This window comes from Bombus impatiens, unplaced genomic scaffold, assembly GCF_000188095.3.
Source record: "Bombus impatiens unplaced genomic scaffold, BIMP_2.2 scf_0463, whole genome shotgun sequence".
Classification (NCBI taxonomy): domain Eukaryota; kingdom Metazoa; phylum Arthropoda; class Insecta; order Hymenoptera; family Apidae; genus Bombus; species Bombus impatiens.
In genome coordinates this window covers 921365-936979 of record NT_176882.1, presented here as the reverse complement: position 1 = coordinate 936979, position 15615 = coordinate 921365, and the positions used below count along the sequence as shown (strand labels likewise).

Sequence of the window (15615 nt, the reverse complement as noted above, 5' to 3'; positions counted from 1 at the left end):
GAAGGATGACAAAGCTAAACATAATATCGTTATCAATGTAATACGTGTCAATAAGTGAACCTAATTTTGAGATAAAAATTTCTACGAACATAAAAATACACATAAATATAAACGTTTATTTCGTAGAAGCGAGTACAGCGTAGACAGAGTTATAATTATTGAAGAATAAGGTAATTAGTGAAGTAATTGTAAAATAGAGTCGTTAATAAGCAATTTCCGCGTCTCAACTCAATTAAAATCTCAATATCGTTCGTTAATGGTCAGGTTCCACGAAATTTTCGTTTTGTCGTTTATCAACGACAGCTATACTTAAAGCACTAATTTATTTATTTTACAAATTTCAGCGAATTATATTACAGTCCATGCTATATTACCGTGATCACTGGTAAAAGAAAATATCTTCATCTTCGATGGTAAATATTTTTCACGATCTCAACGTTCCTTTTCACCGGTGTACAGTGGTTCACCAAGATATTTAAATACTCGAAGAAATATTTTTCGAAACAATCTGAGATCTCTTTAACGCTGTTATGTGACTCGACTGTCATAAATAATTGTATCGAAGCTATATATATATTTTCCTTTTCTCATGGTTTTCCGATTTTTGTGTTACTCGTGGTGGTTAAAATTGCAATAATTGGGACCAAATTCACGAACTATCGCGAAAAGCTAACAATATCTACCGTAATATGATTAAAAAATTGCAAAAACTGAAAGAACAGTTGATCCTGAAACCAAATAAAGAGAAAATTTTGGGATTCGTTGGCAGTGTAACAGAATTGTACGATTGTTTGCCTGCAAAAAGCGGGAACGTGATCTATCACGATTTTCCCGTGTGGTCTTCATAAATTTGTGTCCAAATTACTTTTGTACGCCACAATGTCAAATAAACCGACATGTCAAAGTGTCGGAATCGAATATCTGGATATTTGACCGCGGCAAGCATTCGGATAGGTCGTTCCAGTCGTTCGGTGAAAACGGTACAAAACCTTTGTCTCGCGATATCGGATCGAAATGTTCGAAAGTTAAAAAAATGTGCGGGGTCACCGTCTCTCCATGCGAGTCGGGTAAAATAGAACAATGACCGATGAAAGGAAATAGAGACAAAAGGAGAGAAAGAGAGACGGGACAGATCGTGTACGTGTGTATGTATGTATGTGCGCGCGCGCATGAAATTGATCCCATTGAACAGAAACTCAGTTTTCGAGAGCGAAATATTTCAGTTTTCGGATTAATATCCGAGCCACTTATACAACTCTTCGATCGTGGTCGCAGATTTAATTGATTTATCGAATAACGAATCACCATTCTCTCTATATTCATCGTACTCTTCTATTTTCTCGCGAAGAATTACTTCCACTCGGTATTTTAAACCCTCCGGTGTAGAATAATTAAGGAGCTTTCTGGAAAAAAGTGCTGTAAGATAAAATGGTGAATCGAGTAATATTACGTTGATACGTTTTAGTTCCAGTTTTCTAATGTTAGTTACGCTTCGATCGTTAATTGTATATAACGGATCTTAAAGAACTTTGCCATTTTTATATATAAACGATAAAGATAGACGTGTAAATGTATTTGTCCAGCTGTAAGAAACGAGAATATCGGTAAAGTTTCTGCTGTAAAGTTCCGTGTAAATCTACACCATATTCCGTGTGAAACAACTTTTGAATTAACAATCTAGATATCTTATAATTCATTATCGTTAAGCAAGTGGATGCAATTATGCAGTAGGAGCAATTAATTTATTAATCATTGGTGTTACGTACAAGTGACGAAGTTGTAGATTCCAATCGAGAGGCAAATTATATCATTATCAGATAATTAAAATGGCACGTGTTACTCTATCATTGAATTCGTTTTTCAACGTGCTAAAAGAATACGACTCCGGTAAGAAAAATATCTCGTGTCCTTTAAGAAATACGAAATGGTAAATATCTTGCTTACGAATAGGTAAATTCACCTAAATAAATTCTTTACTCGATACCAGTGAATTTATACTCGAAACATATTTTCGTTAAAATATCAGAATCTGCTCAAATATCGTGATATCTGATGACCACTCTGTATATTTACTATAGACCAATAGGTTCTTTTTCAGAAAGCTCCACAATTTCTCGCAGATTTTTCGCGTTTTTCCACGGGAACAAAAATATGATAGTCGAGCGAAAGGCGAGTTACGTGAAATTTCTAACGCTGCGTCATCTGGTCGAGCGAATGCAAAACGAGTTGTATCTACTTGTACAAGAAAAAAAAAACGGATACTTTCACCGCGTGGAATTGCGTAATCCTAACGTGAAACATAAGTGACCGGCCGTGAGTGCACTTTTATCGCAGTCCGTTTAATTTTTCTCCGTTTAACTTTATTGCGATGTATTTTCTATCATAGTTTGTTTATAGGCTACGCTGTGTGCGAGAACAGGCTTTCTTAACAAGGAGCATTATTCGATTAACCGATGGTGGAATTTCTCGATATACGTGTCTACTGCCAGAATGCTGCAAAGTTCGTAAAAATATTTCTGAGAAAATGTTATTGGCAATTGGTTTAAGTAGTTAGCTGTATTTCTGTTCACTGTATATCCGTCATTTTTTTATTATTTTGTATCACGACCACGTATCGACGCATCGCAACCGAAAATATCTTTCGACGATGATAAGCTCTTTGCACACAATTGGAAACATCCATTTGAATAGAAAATGTGACGAAAATTTCTATCTAAAGTTTGCCAATCTTTCAAACGCTTACCATAGGAAATTTTTACGAACGTGTCGTATGCATTGTAGAAACTTTCAAATTTCATTAGTACTGTAATCACACATCTTGCTATTAAACATGTTTCTCCCAGCCACTCTGAATATTTGAAATATCGATCGTTATAACATCAGCTGGATCCTTCGTTTCTCTAAAACTCCATGGATTTATCACCTAGTTTTAAAAAAGACTTGGAATTTTCAACTCAACAGATATAATTCCATCCTTCTATTATGTTTTATTTATTTCTGCTCTCTTTTAGCCACAAATTAATATCAAAATTGGCAAATCAACCAATGCTATTCCTGTGTGATCTTCCATTGCCACTGGGATCTTTTAAATAATTTTGCGAACATTGTAGCGTACCATTTCGAACCGTTCAACAACGATTGAATAGCGTTCCTTGTAAGATTCTCGTGAAGAGGGTACGAGCTACGCTCCTATCGGTTCTCTTGTATCGCCCCAAACATTTCCCTACGAATCGTTCGAATTTTTTTGGTCCTGATCTCGGCTGGAAAAACAAGAACCCAGAGGTGGAATTCGAATGATGATGAAACCATGGAAGGAGAGAAGGATGTTTATCGGATCGTGGTTGGGCCAGGAATGCGGGTCTAAAGTTTGAGACGTGTAGGATTTTAACGATCGGGACCGAAAGAGAAGGGAAGAATATCCCAAATGCGTTCCTTCCTAAAATTCCCATGAAACACGTTGCTCTTAATGTAACGTCGGAGTTTTTGAATGCTATCGATTTTCAGTCAGAACCTGATCGAGAGTCTCTCGAATTTTGTATCGATAGCAACGTTCAATCGCCAGGCTAGAAAGCTTCTTATAAATTGTAATATAAATCGTAGGAGCTTGCCTGATTCGATATATTCAATTTCAGCAAACGTTGAAAGTATGTTTGTAGGTGACGATCTTTCGATTCTCGATAAATCCGCTCGTTCTTATACGTTCATTCTATCCGTCCTGGATCTTTCCAAGTCGATCTTAGAAAGTGTCCTTTTTCGTTGAAAAAAAAGGAGAAAGAACCGTTTACTTTCACAAAAATATTTAAATGTTAATAGAAACATTTTATGAAGATTTGATGTGTGTTGTACAAAACTCTGTGGAATTTCATTAACACTGTAACGAATAACGATATTATATAGTATCGAGATCATATTGGTAAAGTTGGAAACAAACCTGAAATTACATCTACAAGTTACGAGAAATCAATCATTGAACGATCGATAAATTCGATCGTATTAATCAAGGTGCGATATTTAGTGGAACTGCTCTTGATTCTAATTATACGTTTAAGATACTTATTCGTATTGCATGAGTTTCATCACGAATCTAAAATTCTACGCACGTTTGAATCGTATCATTCGTAAATCAGTAATCTTTTTTAACGCGTAAAATATTAGGTCGAGTTACTCTTATTCTTATTTATATCTTTGAAAATGAAAGGTGTACATTCTCGAATTGTTTTCAGTTTCAGTTATATAATCGTGACAGTCGTATCTCGTTACAGTTTCGCTGAAATTCCAAACAATTTTCTATAACGCACATTTTCTATATTCGTGCATGCTCTCCGTCACCATAAGTGTTCAATTATTCCTACAAATCACCGTATATGTATAACTCAACCAGATACGGAAACGAAAACGGACGAAATATTTAGAAAATACCTGTATAAAACGAAATGGAAAGGAAAAAGGAAAAAGAAAGAAGAAAGCTAGGCACGTTTAGCGTAATACGATAAATAAACGCGATGGAAAAGGAAAGGCAAGAGACGGTAGTTTGTCGAAGAAAGCGAACAAGTTGGTGACCATATGAATGATGGACCTGCTTAGGTCGCCTCGGCGAGCAGCTCGGTGTGTGCCAGTCCCACGGGATCCGGGGTACTGGAGACTCCGCTGTCCGTGAAGAGTGCCGGCGCCAGTCCACCTCAGTCCAGCGGCAAACACCTGCACATTAACCTGGGAAATCAGTTCAGGGCGGGTGGCTCTCTGCCGAATGTTAACAACAACGCGAATTGCGGCAATGACGCGAAAGAACACGCATCGCCGCACAACGCCGCTATCCACTCGATCGACCTTAAGGTATTGGTCATCTAACAAACCGTGTCAAACTTAGCTGTTTTTCGTCTTCACTGCCCCCTTTTTTTATTTTTACATATATGTACGTCTACATAGACATATTGCACTCACGTTATCTTTTGGTTTTTTTTTTCACCTGTTTCCTAGTTGCTTTTTGCGCCCTCCCGATCATCGATCGTCGTTCCCCTTTCGAATACAAAGCTCGTAAATCAATATATCGCCATGGCGCCAAAGCCATTTCGAAGTAGACGATCGATGGCAAGAGCGAAACGGTCGTGAACAAATTTTTCTCTTTTTTCGTGTTTTCTGTGTAAAAGAAAGTTCTTATCGAGCAAGAATGAAAGTTAACGGTGGTCAGAGCAAACCGCGCGTGTACGCTGTTAGATATAAACAGAAACAGGATTATTTCGAGTCAAGCTAAGTAATTTTCCAAATTGTAATTCGTCAAATTCGATTCTTAAGTTTTCACCTATTTACGTTCGAAAATAAACTACGTGTTCAACTGGTCGTTATTAGCGACGCGATAAACAGTGAAATATGTCGTATAGTTTTCCACATGGACGTCTACTCGTTGAAAGGAAAGTTTATTCGATTATTGCTAATATTGCCAATTGTAATTATCGTAATTCGATAGCGTATGCACATATTACAGTACATTTGGAAATTATTTCCTTATTTTATTATTTCTTACGTAATACTTGATCGCTGACTCAAATAATCCTACTACAGTCTTATTCGAACGATCTTCTCGTTTCTCGTATATTTACTGAATCTAAACTATCCGATACTATCTTATTCCCTCGTTATTATGTAAAAGACCATTGTTTCGTAATGTACAACAAGTTAGATTATTCTGTGCAAAGTTCAAGATTAAATTTTCACATGTCGAAGCTTAGCTGACTCGAATAACCCTTCCGTACTGTATACACTGTATTCGATTTGGCTCGCGGATGCGCGGTAGCTTGCACGGTATTGAAATTACATCGGTGTTGGTTCGATCAATTATACGAACATTATGGGGGATCTCTACTTGTTGCGAGTCCACGTTCGAAGCGTGACTCATGACTGGAGCAACGTACGGGCGATCGCGTGCCTCCTTTCATTAAACCGACTATTTCCAGTCGCCGTGTAAAAATAGACGTTTCAAGATTTTTCTCTGTAGTCGGACCGCGTTGTTCGATTCGATTCGTTTGGCCGTTCTCTCTGGATTTCGCGAGCGAAACGAAACGTTCCGCGCGTGAAGCGGAACCGAGCTGAGCGTATATTCGCGCGCGGTTACGCAAACTTTCCATTATCCGTTTGGTTCGATGCGAAATATCCCGAAATCGATTTCGAAACACGTTCGTGTTAATCTCGACCGGCTGGAATTCGCCGTTAGTTCGCCAGCTGGTCGAGGAATCGAGCTTCCATTAAACGACACCACGTGCACCACGTCCGCGACACGCGGATCAATCGATTCCCTCGACCATTCAATCTACCTCTCCCCTCTCTCTCTTTTTTTCTCGTTTTTTTCCTTTTTTTCTTTCTTTGATACGATGTTTCTGCACGATAACGCATGACAACTTTTACTTAACAGTAGTTGGATAGCATAATGTGAGAAATAATAGTAGCTGTATAATTCCACGAGGAAACTTTTTGATGGAATTATCGAAGCATGAATAGTTGGGTCGATATGCCGAAGCGACAGTTCGAAGTGCATGCGTGGTTTTGCCTTAGTCCTTAGAAGGTAACGAACTGCTAATTTGAATGTTAAGAGCGTAGAGTTCAGGTGTTTGTTCCTTTTTCATCGCGTTTTCGTGATCTAGATGCGAGGTAGCTAACGCGAAGGTCTGTCGTGATCGGTTGACAACGGTTGACGTAATAATAAACGTTACAAAGCCGCGAAATTTTACCTTTATCCATCGACGCGCTAAAATATCTTCTCACGTTTTTCTACTTTTCAATGAAAACGATCTAAATAATAACACGAACGTTGTAGCATTGAAATACTTTTAAATAATATTCTACGTATAGTTAGGTATATTATTTGTCGTTGAAGCATCGTTCGATATAGCCTATCGTTGTGATATCGCGTTATCAGCCGATCAGTTTGATTTAGGCGATCGAGAATAAAAGATTCAAACGACGATCGATTAAAACTTTGAACATTCGCTATCAATGAGTGCGAATTTCAAGTTGAAATCGAAACGATATTGAATCGCGACAGCATCCGATAATATTGCGCAACAGTTACGTCGAGACAAAGTCATAATAAAATTATCTTGCAACTTTAAGGATACCAGTTAAAATAGCAGCGTGTTGGACTTTTGCATATCATTATACAATGGAGGAAATGGCTATTCGGTGTTTCGCGCAAACATATAATTACGTTATATTCGAAGACATTCGCAAATTAGATTGTCATGCAAATTATAGTATCAATGAGCCGCAAATCGCGTCTCGACCATTGCGTAACGTAACCACGTCCAGGATACGCGTTATTATTGCGTCTCCAAATGAATTAATCGCACACTCGAGCGTAACAGATTTCGTGGTAATACATTTTTTTTCACTATTGGGCGAATGACTAAAACGCGTGTTCCCTCGGCCGATTTTTATATTTTTCAAGTTTTCCGTACACTCGCTGAATATATTTCAGCTTAACAACGATTTACATTGCGTTCCTCTTTGTAATTAATTGAATTATAAGTTCGTTCTTTCTCTTCGAACGAAACGTACATACTCGTTTTAGACAAACTATTGTTCGGTATAGGTACACGAATTATATCAATTTTGGTTACATACACGATGCGTGTTTTCTTAGGTTTTTACTTTTTTTTTCCTTTTTTTTCTTTCTTTCGTTGTTTATCATCATCGAATATCCATTCGCGTAATCGTTTCCCAGCCTATCCGTAATTTTTCTGTCGTTGCCTACAGAAAAAAAGATCGTTCCGTCGTCCCGGGATGTAATCTTCTTTCCTTGACCTTAGACAATGAACCATACCTGAAAATCAAAGGAGTTCGTTGAATTAGAACTGAAACGACTTAAATGTCATCTCTGCCTCGGTAACTGTCCGCACGTTGTCACATTTTCTGTACGTTCGTGTGTCTAAAATTAGACTGCAAATTTTTATGAGAACGAAGATGCATAAATGTACGTAATGTGGAAAAATATCTAAAGCGGAACACGCTTTGTTTATTTAGTTCGTATATATACGAGACAAGTGTTATTAGCGTGCAGAGATTTTTGCAAATAGCATGCCGTTGTTAGCTAAAAATAGAAAGTATGTCGCTTGTAGCATTGAACAAAATTTTGCAACAGCATTTCCAAAAGAGATTGTTATCGATCCGGCGAAGAAGTCGAGTGAGTTGCACTTGGAATTCGCTACGTTGCATAGGCAATTTACAGGGTCAGAGAAACAGAGAAATAGCTCGTAGTATAACAAAATGAATAGAAAGACTGAAACTATCCAAAACGATCTCGTAGAAGTGTAAAAACTAATTCTCCCAAGCAATCGTGGACGATGTAAATCTGTATTGATTAATTTCAAAAAGGAAGGGCACATCACATACGGTTCTTCGAGTTTCAAGCGCGTTCAATTTGAGCGCAATCATTATGCGTGTGTGTGTGTAACAGTGAGTGTGTTTGACAGTCACAGAATTGCGATCGTAACGTCGATGCTGCATTCTGTGTCCTGATTTACAAATAGCAAGTGCCAAAGATCTATAAGATTTAATAGCGTTATAATATTCGGTGCGTTGTATCATTTAGCACGTGAAAGATCCCATTTCTTTGCTTGCGTTGAGAAAAATTTGAATTTGCACAAATATCCGCACTCTAATTATACGTTGTTTTAGATGCCGATTGCATGGAAGTGCATGTTAATTATGACTAGACGTAGAAATGGTATTTCTATGTTTCGAATCGATCGATATAATTGCCTTTGAATATGACTCTTACTTTCACTCGATATTATCTGTCTGCTATCGTAAAAAAAAGTAAGGAATGTATCAGACTATGTGAAATGCACTTACGTCCGGTGCTTCCGCCATGGCGCATTTGGCGAGGTTATATATCTTGTCGCACTTATCAGAGCCCGCTATAAGAACCATAATGAAAGTTAGATGGCTGTAAAATTGAACATGTATAAATTTTCTATTTCGACAAACATGAATTTTCTATCGCGAAATTTAAACCTGAATTTTTCATTTTTAAGCTTCAAGATCGAATATACTATGTTACTCGAAATTTGAATGTTCAGCCGTGAAATTTAATGTTTGAAAGAGGACGTAAAATGATTTGAAACTTTAAGTATAACAGAAGTAGTCACATACCTGCTGGAGTACATTTGGACATAACCGACTCTGCTCTTGCCTGCATTTGATCTGGCAGCAGACCTAACAACATATCCGCGTCTATGTCGCCTTCGTCATCGGCCTAAATGAAAAGATTCTTTGACTAATCGTTGCCTTCGTTTAATTCACTAGCTGCCATGGTTCTCGTTTGACGATTATACAAAAAGTCTATATAATACTGATCCCAAAATTAGGATTTAGAAAATAAATATATATACAGGTTGGTTGGTAACTGGTGGTACAAGCGGAAAGGGGGTGATTCTACGCGAAAAAAGAAGTCGAAAATATAGAATAACAATTTTTCGTTCGAGGCTTTGTTTCCGAGAAAATCGACTTTGAATTTTCGCTCGGTACGCGTGCGGTACGTTATAACTAATCTCACTGTAGATCGTTGTCTCGACGGAAAGATTTAAAATAAAAAAAAATTTTTTTAAATTGTTGTTAAATTGGCAGCTAATGGGTTTGCGGTTGTTAGTTGAACTTACCAAGCTGAACGCTTCGAGCAAGCAAAACATGTAACAAGTGATCGACGTATCGTCTTTTAGTACTCCCTTGTCCACCTCGTCGATTTGCGCTGTGTTACGAATCGATTAGTTAGTTTTAATTTACTCGTACAAATTTTCAAATTCTCAACCTGTTGGTTAATCGTCTTCGAATTTGTTGCGAGTTATGGTGATTGTGGTACTAACCTTGCGTCGTGCCATGCTCGCTCATGCACCGAGCCTTGTCCTCTGCCACCATGTCGAATATCTCAGGTGGTAGCCAGTCCGGCTATAAACAAATCGAAATGATCATACGTGAGTGCCTTTTTCTCTCTTAATGATTTTATCGAACAGCTCTTCTCTTTCTTTCTATCTTTTTAACGACCTCATTGTATATCCACGATTCGTCACGGCAAGAAAATTCATCGAGAATTCGACATGGGTGACATTATCGATGAAGGGAGGAATTTAACGATGTCCAAGTTCCATCATAGTATAACACGGTATAGTACTTAACGCGCACTGCTTGAACGATTTGCTTTGAGATCGTTGCCATTAGCATAAATTACACGAATAGTTGGCAGGAATTTATAATTCAATAGATTCAGATAAATGGAATACTTGAAATGATATCGGAATCGATTTTACCCAGTTGAAACCCGATTTCAGACACGAGGCTGGTCCATTCCGAGTAAAATCGTCTAAATTCCTTATTACTGTATTTCCTCTTCTTTACGTAACGATACGTTTCCTTATTTATATTAGGTCGTCCGGAAAGTCTCTTTCGTTTTATAAGGAAATAGCGGAGGTACAACATTTTCCGTTTTATATTATTTTATCGAATTACGTATGATCCATTTTGTTCTATCAAAATAAAGATCACAACGCTCGACAGATTATGTTTCATCTTTGTATAAAGATGCGTCGTTGTAAAAGACGTGTTTGTAAAAGAAAGACACTTTTCGGACAACCCTATATATATATATATGAAATTAAATTTCTCTACGAGAGAAAGATAAAGAAAACAATGAAGAGAATAATGGAGGAAAAAGATGAACGAACGTCTAAGCAATAACGCAATTAATACGATAGAAACTTTCTACGCTCCAATTAGGCTTTCTGTTCGATCTCGAGTTCACTTGCCCCGTTATCGATTAGCCGGCCATACGGGTTGTTCGTATTGTTATTATTTGCGCGCGTTGACTCGTTTATATCTCTAATAACTTTGTCCCTGACGAATCGATCAGATCAAATGCTAGAGTTCCTTTGGTCCTCTTCGTCTCGTCTCTCAACCCCTCACGACAAAAGTAAGCCCTTCCTTGAAAGCTTACCACGGCGTTCACGAAAATCGTCTGCAAGCACACGAGGCCAAGATACAGCAACGCTTGTTTTCCACCCATGATATACGCAGTCGAATAGCACACGTTATAATCCTGACACTGTTTGTCACACTTTTGCGAGTATTGTATGAAGCGGTGTTACCTGTCGCGGCGTTTTTATAACGCCTCACTTAGGAAGAACGTGCGGGGTGCACGGGATGTGGGCGTGTGCAAGAGGAGGGTTACAAAGCATGTATCTATCGTTCGTTGATTGAAGCCTCTTTGTCATTCGGTTGTTGGCTGAGACACGGATAATTTTCGGCCGCGTAACGGAAGTGCGCTTTGGATTACGTACAAAGTCGCGATCGTGATCTTGAGCGCTTCCTGTGTCCTGTTTCCTTTTGTGAATGAATAGAAAAGTGATTGGTTTCCTCCTTTTTTCTAGTGAATTTTATTCAAGCTACCTTTTATTAAAGCTACCTTGAGATTAGCCGAGTTTTTGAATGCCAGGCGATTCAAATTCGAGTAATTCGAAAGTTGTCGATTAGCGTGAAATTGTTAGTTATTCGACTCGAAACATCCTTTCGAGTTTCTTCGATTATCCTCGCTGGTTAATTGATTTCTAGTAATTTGATATATTTCATTAACGTGGACCTGTTACTTTAGCTGACTTCAAATATCCTTTGCAACTTCCTAACGAAGTTAAGGTTCTCTCAATTATTTTTCGATCTAGAAAGAAAAATAACCATTGCTAGGTAACGTAATGTTACTACTGTCCGATTCTCCACTCGATGTTATCGCTTCTTTAAACCAGCTTCACTGTTTTTCATCTTTGTATTCGCTCATAATTGTCGTTTCGTACAGGTACGCTGGAACTACCAAAATTCGAGTAACTCCACTAACGTGGACGACGAGAGTTAAGCTAACAATACTTTCATTCGAGAACGTTATGGTTCACGATACATCGATCATCTATTCGATCGTTTTAGGGACGCCGTTTTTACATGGAACATCATTTTTTCTATCGATGAACACACAGGCGTCCATTGATCAGCGTGGCTAATGGTAAATGAGTTAGCAATCTGTAGTCTGTTGTGACTGCTGAAATTACAGCGTTGTCCATGTTTCCTCTAATGACTCGTTGGACGATTCCGGCGGGCTAATTTTTTATAATTAAAATGTGAAATCGTTTGTTACAGAGATTTACAAATAATTGTATCGAATTACTCGGCCGACGATACGTTCCGTAATGCACAATATGTAATATACACATAATACTTGTGTAAATTTTCAAATTTTAATGATCGAAATCCAGTTGACCTTTCAACAACGCAGATCATTTTCTCGGAAACGTCGGATTGGCTATCTATTTATTTCGAGTCGCTTGAACACAGTTCTGTAAAGAAGGCACAGCGCATTAAACTTTAAAATCAGTTTCGTCGTAAACAAGTACGCTTATCATTCAGGTAATTATGAACTTATTAAAATGCAGTGTTACGTAATATGCGACATCGAACGTGGACGGTTAGATAAAACTTCCTTTTCTCTGTCTTATTTTATTGTAAAAACACATTAATAATATATGTATATATATATGACATGCAAAAGTATATGACATACAATAAGCTATCGTAATCAAACTTCTTGAGAAGTTAAAAATTGTACATGATTAATCCGCGAATTTTTACGCTGTTCGAGTGTCTGTCGTACGTTCTCCCATAATTCGTTTCTAGAATTTAATATCTGTAAAATTAACCTACGTTAGGAGAGGCATCGTGATTGCGACACACTTCGAATTTAATTACCGTTTCGATCGAGCTCGAAGAACGATGTTCCGGCCCTCTTGTCGCGTCTCTTTTATCAATTTCACGGTCCGTCGGAAGTCTCGACTCTCGGAGAAATTCGTCGAGTGGCAAGAGCAGTTGGAAAATTCCTCGTTGGAACCGTTTCTATGCGAACGACGCGACGCTTGGACGAGCCGAAAATCTTGTTTACCAGCTTTCGTAACTCGCTACCGGCTTGTAATTTGCCATCGAATCGCGATCGATCGCTGCTACCCGTGTGTATGCTAGAGCTTACAATATATCACTTATTCAGTGAGAACTAGCAAGGTCCGGCGATGTAACTTTGCTGAAATGCGGAACAGTATCGACATAGAGTAAGGAACGAAACGATCGACGGATATCCTTGTGTAGGGTCGGTTGAAACGAAGCTGGAAAATCAATAGTATTCTGGTAAACTAATTTTGATAAACGTTAAAAATCTTTTCCGTATTTATGACTTGTGTGCCAGTCTTCCGTCAAGTATCTACGCGAATTACCTTACATTTTTCGATAATGTTCTACGCGTTATTCCACTAATTAGCCTTCAACGTACCAATCAGCTTAATCAGAACTGCGAAGCAAATTTTTATTTTGAACAAAATTCCGACAGAAAAATAACGATCGGTCGTACCGATGGAAAATTATATAATTCCTTATGTCACCGAGAAAAATTCGTGTCTTTATTTTCGTCGCGACCATCGTATGATCATTACGGTTGCTTGATACCTTGCGATCGCGAACACTGTAATTCGTCACGATGTTTCCTTCGGTTGCGGAGAAGCCGCTATTTTCAACTTTAACGAAATTATACGTAACGAAGCCCGAGCATCCTCTGTCACGTATATACGCGTATTAGTCGGTTTAGCAGAGGGTGGAGCGTGCGTTCTCGCATCGATGGATCCTCCGGTCGCGATAATTGCATTTTTCATTTATCCTCGCGAATGGAACCGAGCACGGAGAAGAAAAAGGGACGAGCGAAAAGGGGGATGAACGGGCCGTCGCGTGTTATCGAGCGTAGTAAGCTCGTTTGGTCAGAACCGCGCAAAAGGGGAACATACCCTGCCATCCATTTTTCATCGATGATCCTCTCGCTGCTCAATTAAATTTCGAGCCAGATCGCTTGTCAAAATGTCACATTTAACGATCAGATGCGATCGATATACAGAGCCGTCCGTAGATATTAGGACGATTACAGAAAGTTAGATTAATCTGAGAAACGATTAGGAAGTTGTTAAAATAAAACTTTTTAACGATTCTTATTCGGCTTGGAACTTATGGAAGATGCACGCTTGTAGACACATTTTACGAAAATATTACGTGCTATTCAATTTATTATTTTAATCCCAAATTTCAATCAAGATTTTCTGTATTTTTAATTCATATTCACCACGTTCTTGCTCCGACTCTTACGAATAGTTTCCACAAATTTTTGCCTCGTTACCTTGCAAGAATGTAAAATAGCAATCGGCTAACAAACGTTTGTCTAATAATTTGAAGCAATTGTCGTGTCTTATATGCAGCTGAAAAGTGTTGTAATATTTACGAGTGGAAGTACGCGTGCAGCCAAAGAACACGTGTTTGTTTCCTTCTCGGTTTCCTGCTGCATCGTTAGCGAAAACGAATGACAGAAATAGATAGAAGAATGGAACGTTGACCGACTCATTGACTGCTACGATTTTCACGCAACACTCGCCGCTGATCAATCGCCTTTAACGAGCTCGCGCGAATCTGCGCGCATGGCCGTTAATTAACCGTGCCTGCCGAATTCGACTCCGTGGTTCTGGTCAAAGCGAAGTTATTCTGCTTTCATGACCGCGTGAAACCTTATTACTTAAAATATCTATCGCTAACAATGAATTCAAAAACATATATTGACCGACGAACAATATTCGCCAGATGCCTATGAACAGTGATAGGTCTATTCTTGTTCAGTAACAAGTATACTTTTGTTTCCGACATTCTTTCGTAAGGGTAAAACTTATTGACTCATTGAGGATCAAACAGTGAAATAATACGTAAAGTTACGTAAACGCAACATCATTGTCATAAAACGTAAATAAGTTACTTTATTAACTTACCTATACAAAATATATTAGAAGCCCGTTACACGAATCGTAGCTACAGGAGAAACTGTACGACGTAAGAAAAATATCTTACTATTGCGATATAAAATACTCGAATTTCCTCGATGGTAACATTGTAGGATGATAGAAGAAACAACAACGAACAAAATAATGAGCAAATTCTCGAAATATCTCTCCATAATTACAACGTGCATTCTGTAAGATTCGATAATACAAATTGGCCAAATAGAAACTACAGATGAAACGTTGAGTTAACGTATCTCTGCTCCTTAATAGCTTAACTCAGTCTCAATCCTCGCTACTCCAATCACCGACGTTTAGAAACTTAATAAGACGAATCAACCATTGAACTGATCTAAACTTTCCTCTTTCTGCTATGAACTCCGTTTTCATCTCTTACGCCAACCATGGACGAAACTTCCGTGATGCTCGTTCAAAGTATAAAAGTATAAATTCGCCTTAACAAACCCTCGTCTCCCCCTCCCCCCTCCTTATTCATGAAATCATCTGAAACAGCTTCAAAGCTCTACGATATCTTGCACAAAGAATGCGTGCGAAAGATTCAGCGATGAGCTGGACGTGATATCTCCTTTAGAGGAAGCAAAGAGGAGGAGGTGGGGTACGTGTAACGAGTCGCTTGGTGGTTGTCAGGAAGGAGGATGAAAGGATTGGAAAGAAAGGAGGCGAATGTGCCCGGGCGCATCGGTCTCGAAGCCAAGGTCGGGTTTCGATCGCGCGAAGA

General features: G+C 38.5%; 2 protein-coding genes across 9 annotated transcripts in view; one reads left to right on the top strand and one right to left on the bottom strand.

Moving 5' to 3' along the window:
- Nucleotides 1–15615, top strand: part of LOC100747412 (CREB-regulated transcription coactivator 1) — a 62167-nt gene that overhangs the window by 3579 nt on the left and 42973 nt on the right. For 7 of the 8 annotated variants that reach the window (XM_024368619.2, XM_024368618.2, XM_012387266.3 and 4 more), the window contains exon 2: nt 4585–4833. The exons of the other annotated variant lie outside the window; for it this stretch is intronic. In XM_024368619.2, coding sequence (XP_024224387.1) covers nt 4585–4833 — 249 coding nt within the window. The remainder of the gene's footprint in view (nt 1–4584; nt 4834–15615) is intronic. 8 annotated transcript variants of the gene reach the window in all.
- Nucleotides 7409–11135, bottom strand: LOC100747731 (general odorant-binding protein 83a-like). The gene is made up of 6 exons (XM_003490573.3): nt 10979–11135; nt 9855–9936; nt 9651–9739; nt 9145–9247; nt 8845–8909; nt 7409–7813 (listed from the first exon to the last, which is right to left on the bottom strand). Exons 1-6 carry the CDS (start codon nt 11045–11047, stop codon nt 7796–7798), a joined length of 426 nt encoding a protein of 141 aa, XP_003490621.1. The 5' UTR covers nt 11048–11135; the 3' UTR covers nt 7409–7795.

What these genes read in the sequence shown, in the direction of transcription:
- LOC100747731 (XM_003490573.3), bottom strand. Translation starts at nt 11,047, where the DNA reads ATGGGTGGAAAACAAGCGTTGCTGTATCTTGGCCTCGTGTGCTTGCAG. An exon ending in CGATTTTCGTGAACGCCGTG is followed by an intron (nt 9,937 to 10,978) that starts GTAAGCTTTCAA and finishes ATTTGTTTATAG; the next exon opens with CCGGACTGGCTACCACCTGA. An exon ending in CGAGCATGGCACGACGCAAG is followed by an intron (nt 9,740 to 9,854) that starts GTTAGTACCACA and finishes TTCGTAACACAG; the next exon opens with CGCAAATCGACGAGGTGGAC.